This window comes from Carassius gibelio, chromosome A9, assembly GCF_023724105.1.
Source record: "Carassius gibelio isolate Cgi1373 ecotype wild population from Czech Republic chromosome A9, carGib1.2-hapl.c, whole genome shotgun sequence".
In the NCBI taxonomy this organism is placed as follows: Eukaryota; Metazoa; Chordata; class Actinopteri; order Cypriniformes; family Cyprinidae; genus Carassius; species Carassius gibelio.
Window position 1 is genome coordinate 14,529,373 of NC_068379.1, and position 6,788 is coordinate 14,536,160.

Here is a 6,788-nt window from a genome sequence, read left to right on the forward strand (position 1 = left end):
CCCTACAGTTGCAATGACATTTAGGGGAGGGGAGCAGTCAGACGAGAGAAGAATCACTGCTGCTCAGCTCAGGCTGTCTACACGGAGCCGACAACAAGCGAATTCATTCCTATTTAAGACATTTTAAAAACGCTATTGCACGCAATCCACACGTTAGAACACACCAAGAGCTAAATTGAGATGTTTCTGAACTGTTTAAAGTAATAACATGATATATTCGCGGCAGCCAACTGCTCGCGAGCTGGCAATGTATTTCTCTGAACACTTGAAGTCCACAGAGAATTTACAGCCTTTCACATTAAAACACTGCAGCGAAACGGCACAAAACAATTAGAATAATATATTAAATGGTTTTAAAGTAGTTTTGGCCACTGTCACGCTGGTCTTAGCTGGTTTCTAACTGAATCATCAGGCTGAACATCACAGCGAGCTCGCGACGTATTCCTCTGAACACTTGAAGTACACATTTACAGCCTTTCACATTAAAACACTGCAGCGAAACGGCACAAAACAATTAGAATAATATATTAAATGGCTTTAAAGTAGTTTTGGCCACTGTCACGCTGGTCTTAGCTGGTTTCTAACTGAATCATCAGGCTGAACATCACAGCGAGCTCGCGACGTATTCCTCTGAACACTTGAAGTACACATTTACAGCCTTTCACATTAAAACACTGCAGCGAAACGGCACAAAACAATTTGAATAATATATTAAATGGTTTTAAAGTAGTTTTGGCCACTGTCACGCTGGTCTTAGCTGGTTTCTAACTGAATCATCAGGCGGAACGTCACAGTAAACTCGCGCTTCAGCCCCGCACTGCGGGAAACTGGACTGAGCAGCTGATGGCGCGTGTGCACGAGAGAGAGCCGCGCGTCAACACTGAACCGAGCTCTCGTTCAGGACGTTCACTTCCTCCTGGACCTGAACGAACAAATTCAAATCGCAGTTTAAATAAACAGAAAAAAGAGCGAAAAGCGAAAGAGCTCAATTCAGCAGCGCGGTGTTGTTCAGGGCAAGCAGAGACGCGTCTCAAAGTCTTCTTGCTTTTGTACCGACAACAAATACATACAAAATATGTCGAAATACCCGTGTTGGAAAGTGTGTTCGAATAAGTATGTGGTTATGTCTTAAGTGAAAGTAAAGAGTTGCAAAAAAAAATCGGATGTGTATCATCATAATGGATGCGTTTGTCTCTTAAAGGGACCGCGCCTAATTTACTAGCTCTGCTGTCAGAGTCTTTAATGTATGCTGCTCTTGACTGATTTACCTTGTAGTACAAGAATTTATCCAAAGTCAATCCAAAAATCAGATAGAATTGTTTTACTAGTGGGTGCAGGCCACTAGTTCATTTATGTAAGTGAGTATGGCAAAATAGTGATCTGTGAAATATTATACCCACAAATTCTTAATACTGTAGGCTACCAGTGAAATTGATTAAAAAAATAATAATTAAGGACCTGCCCATGTTTTGCTTAAGTGTTTCTTTCTTTAATTGTTAATGCAACCTTTTCACACCACAGACTGAACCAAATTAAGCATTTCTTGCTTGGTAACTGTTCAACAAAGTATTGATAGTTGTGTAAATATTGTCATACTGACAGCTGTCTGAAGTTTTGGTTGATTCCATTACATATCTTTTTATCAAAGTTATCCGAAATTATCAATATGAATTTGTTCTGAGTTATTGTCATATATTATTACCAGTTTCTAAACTACAGCAAATAAACTGTGATTATGTGAGAAATGTTGAAGGTGTCTGAATACATTTTGGTTTGATTGTGTATTTTATCTTACAGTGAAGACTATGCAGTGCTATTTTAAATTAACATAAACAAACTTAAAAAAATGTAAACATTATGTAAATAGCACAAATAAATAAATAGAATGAACATACAGTACAAATTAAACAATTTTAAACAGTGTGTAACTGCATCATCTATACAAACCATTGTGCTTGGACCCCTTATGATCTCCTTGATTTAAAATGCATTGTTTCAGTAATCTTGTGTGTCGTTGCCCACAACGTGACGGTGGCAGGACTGTGAAATACATACACGAGAAAAATAGGCATGACTTATTTCACATCCAGCTAGACAACCCTGTCATAGCTGTTATCATAGCCCAGGCTTTTTATTAAAAAAAGAAAACAGCAAGGGAGCATGGAAAAAGACTGTTGCAGGTGTATTTTTTTTATGGCATTATTATTTGTATTAATTTTGCAGCGGGGCAACTCAATGTTGGGCACACAAGTACTTTGGCTCTTTTGCTCCATGGCCAAGATGGCCAAGCCAACATCAAAGTTAGTTCACTAACTTTTAATTCTAGTTATTATTATTATTATATTATTCTTTTTTTTTTTTTTTTTAACAAATCAAGACCCATACAGGCGTCTGTAAATCTTTCACCCATGAACAGATTGTTCACCAAAAATTGTCATTTATGCACCCTCAAGTCATAAAATCTGTATCTCTTCTGTTAAAACCCAAAAGACAATCTATTAAAGAAATATTGGTAACCAAACAGTTGATGATTGACTTCCATTTACTATGGAATTCAATGGCCAAAAATCATCTTTTTGTTTACTGACATTATTCAAAATATCCTCTTTTGTGTTTAGCAGAAGAAATTAAAAAATGTTGTGTTTAGTGTTCCCTATATTATTTAGGTGAAAAGGTCAATTCTGTCAAGCTGTGTGTTAAGAGTGCCAGAACACACCTCTCCGAGGTAATATTGACACAGGGAGGAGGTGCTGATCTCTTTCCCTGGAAGTAAAGTTTAGACTAGTCTGAGGATTAGAAAGCACTTATCCGTCTTAGCCTGTTGATTTATTATGCTGTCTACAGAGATGCTCAGCAGAGTGATACATCGATTCATCAAAGATACTGCTGAAAACTAGGAACAGGTCACCAGAATGGCTTCTATTGGACAAATAATCTTTGGAAGGTAAAATACTTTTTCAAACCATTTCAGGCAGAAAATTATAGTATGTATAAGTAGTCAATACTGAATGTTGATCATAATTGTCTTTGTCTTTGCAGTATGATTTTTCTCATAGTCGTAATATCTGGACTCATCATTTTCATATTGGCTATTGCATTTTCAGGTTAGTTAAGCATTCTGTTCTAAAAGTGCATTTGGACTTTTGATGTATAATCTAAACACCTGTGTGCATGTTTGTTTCCAAGTGTCCCAAGGTACAGTTGAGAGCAGAAGTCCCTCTACTGTGGGGAACCTTGCGGAGGATGTGGTCCTGGATTGCAGGTTCCTTAGCAACAGTGGCAATGCACAGTTCAGCGATGTGTCAATCACTTGGCTGAAAGACTCTCTCAGTGGGGTGGTCTATGAATACAAGAAAAAAGCAGCCCAGCTTCAGGGGCAGAACGCACAGTTCCAAAACAGGGTTCAACTGTTCTCAGATGCTATATCAATGGGCAACGCGTCCCTAATGCTGAGAAATGTGAAGCTGGAGGATGAGGGTGTTTACCGCTGCTCTGTCAATGCACCAAAAGTCTCAGGGACTACCAGTGTTAACCTCCGAGTGGCTGGTAAATCCATTCTTTATTCATTTATTTCAAATCAGAGAATATAATTCTACTTTGTACCTCATACACGCCAGTAGATGGCGACAAATGGCTCTTTTTTTATGAGTGAGTCACTGAAACTTTCACTCGTTATTTGATTAATTCAAAACCCTGATTCATTCAGGATCTACACAAATTACTGGTTACACCTATATTGCATACTTCCCTTTTATATAGTGGGTGAAAAACAGCATGTGAACATGATAGTATGTCTGAATTTACAATATAAGCCACTGGATGACTACTACTTCTTGCTAGATTCTGAAGTGTGCATCCAGTGGAGGCTTTTTTATCCTATGAGGCCACAAGAGAATATATATGATTTACAGTGAAGTGAATGAGGCAGGTACACTGTAAAAAAATAATAATCTTGGGTCTTGTCATTTTCATTAAAAAAGGTGAGAATTAAAAATAGTGCATATATTCTATTAAATAAATTGTGGTTCAGTGAAAATGTTGAAAATATTAAAACCAAGAGATTATGTTTTCGTTATTTTTTAAGGAAACTAAAGCAGCTTTGAGGCTTGAATTGAGAAACTGAAAAAAAAGAAGGAAAGAAGGCTACCTATTTATTTTAAGAAAATTAGCTTAATTATGCAGTTTCATGTTAGTGCTGATTGTTAGTTCTCCGCATGATTTGCATTTGGCTGGATATGGAGAGTAAATATTGAAATTAAGTGCTGCTTTGTGTGTCTTTGAGTAAAGGGAAACATCTATTAATGTTTAGTTATGTCTGACATTGGAAAGAGTTTCTGTTAAGTTGAAGTTTCTGTCGTTACTGAGAAGAGTAGAGCTTATTCGTGGTTATGAATAACTGCACTGTGAGTCATGATGCTTTGTTCAATCAGCAGTAGCTTTGCTAATGATACTGCAGTAGTGTTTTCCTACTTAAGCTATTTGACTGAATAACCCAAAATAACCCAAAGTCAAAAACAAACAGGCCTTACTCACAATCACAGACTTTGGGGAATCAACTTAAAATAAACGAGCACATCATTGTGTCATAGATTAAATAATTTAGGAGATTTTACATTTACAATCAAGTCTTAAAAACTACTCAAAATATTATGTGTAATATTTTGTTACCATAATTGTTTTGATTTTAGATAGCTTATACCATTTTTCTTTACACCTATATGTCCTTATTCATTCTATAAAGAACATATTTTCTTAATAGTTATAAAGTAATTATCTATATAAAAAAAATAGTACTCAGGAGAATGTGATTTCAGCCACTGTCTGTACAAATTATTCTCTGAATCAATCAATCAAATGATTTATTATCTCTGGTTCCTTCAGGAACTAAACACTTGACTGTGTTTATGAGCGAGTCACTGAATCATTGACTTACATGGTTTGTTTAAAACAGATTCATTCTGGAATAAAACATTAAACTATTGTCTATTTCTCAGTGATATGCAAAGGTTATTACTACTTTGGCTTTTCATTGACAGAGCTGAAAGTAATGTTATAATATTAAATTAAGTGAAATATTATCAAAGTAATTATTAATAATAATTATTATTACATTAATATTATAACTAAATATGATATAAGATGACTGAATCAGTAGTGTACTTTGAAATGTCTGTGGGTGTGTGTGCGTGAATTTGTGTATCACACACACATGCAGATTTAAAATGATATATTTTACACATATTTTTGTGTGTAAATGATCATATCTGAATTTAGATTTTCACTCGAATCTGTATGTTATTTGCAGCTTTCTCAGCTCCCACATTTAATCTACAGTCAAATGGGTCTCTATCTGCTCAGGCTAACAAATGGTTTCCCCGACCTGAGGTTAGCTGGTTGAGTCAGAGTGGACAGCTTTTGAACAGCACCCAGATTATCAACAATGCAGGAATCATGAATCAAGTTTTTAGTGTCCTCGAACAACCAGTAAAGGAAGATGACACCTACACCTTTCTTATCCAGAACCGTCTTGTGAAAGCTATCTCAGAGGCAACTGTATCAGGTAAAATACTGATGTTGACAGAAAAAAAAGACTAAAGCTAATTATTTAGCAGAAGTCATAATCATAACCCTTAATCGTAACATTCACCCAGAGCATTGCATATCAAATCAAATTTGTTAAAACAAATTTGATGACTAATTGGACACTGAGGACAAACAAACTGGATTTGACATTAAATATCATGACACATGCAGTAGACTATGTAGAGCAAATAATTAGTTACTAACGCAGCATTAACATACTATGTTTTAGTTATAAAGTAAATGTTGCTTTTCTTTATCCTCAGCAAACAGAGTGACTGGGAGGACATACTTCATATTCAGTTCTGCATCTACAAAAGTGCCATCCTTACAACTTCTGTTCACAGTCATCTTTGTTCTCTCTGCAAACCAGTAGATGCCGTATCCAGTTTAAAAAAGTTGTAGCCTGCTTCTAAGCAGAAACTAATGCAAAAGGTATTTTTAGATTAAAGCAAGAGATAGCACGTTATGGTTTCCATGCCATTTACATGTACTTGCTATTATAATAATAATTAATTATGCATAATGACATGCAAGTAATCTTAAAACAAATCCTTACCCTGACCATATAAGTACATGTAGATAATTAATATTACTCATACTTATATGTATAATTACACTGTAAAATAAAGTGTAAGCCAAAAATATAATCTCTATTAGGATATTATATTTGGCTATAATTGGTGATGCCCAAGAAATCATGGTTCTCTCAAGCCAATTATGTTTGTCATCCTAAACCATAATGACATTTCCATCATAAAGAAAATGTATGTATGTGTATATATGTATGTATATATATATATATATATATATATATATATATATATATATATATATATATATATATATATATATATATATATATTGCACCATCTTCTTTATCCCAGATGTAATGGACATAAATTCAGCTACATATGAATCTTTTCAATTTCAATCTTTTAATTTAAATCTGTTATTGACGATTTATCAGCTGCTCTTGATACATCTGATATAATTTACTATAGACTGTTTAACCTGCTATTATCTCAAACTGTTCATGTAAATTATCTGCTGTACCAATAAATAAGAACACAATATGTCAACAAGTTTAGAATTTCTATTATACTTTTTACACCGTTCAATTTAATTAAATGAAAGTTTTTTATAGCACTTTTTACTGTACAAATCACTAAAATGCAACTTTATGTAATGCCTAGCCAGCAGAGGGA

General features: G+C 34.7%; 1 protein-coding gene across 1 annotated transcript; it reads left to right on the forward strand.

Moving 5' to 3' along the window:
- The first annotated feature begins 2,798 nt into the window (after positions 1-2,798).
- LOC128020319 (V-set domain-containing T-cell activation inhibitor 1-like) lies at positions 2,799-6,363 on the forward strand. Its single transcript, XM_052607156.1, has 5 exons — positions 2,799-2,944; positions 3,040-3,104; positions 3,187-3,546; positions 5,306-5,560; positions 5,847-6,363. Exons 1-5 carry the CDS (start codon positions 2,913-2,915, stop codon positions 5,954-5,956), a joined length of 822 nt encoding a protein of 273 aa, XP_052463116.1. The 5' UTR covers positions 2,799-2,912; the 3' UTR covers positions 5,957-6,363.
- The last annotated feature ends 425 nt before the right edge of the window (positions 6,364-6,788 follow it).

Bases quoted from the DNA above. Each gene is read 5' to 3' on its own strand.
- LOC128020319 (XM_052607156.1), top strand. From the start codon at position 2,913: ATGGCTTCTATTGGACAAATAATCTTTGGAAG. The intron at 3,105-3,186 runs GTTAGTTAAGCA...TTTGTTTCCAAG, and splicing joins ATTGGCTATTGCATTTTCAG to TGTCCCAAGGTACAGTTGAG. The intron at 3,547-5,305 runs GTAAATCCATTC...TGTTATTTGCAG, and splicing joins TGTTAACCTCCGAGTGGCTG to CTTTCTCAGCTCCCACATTT.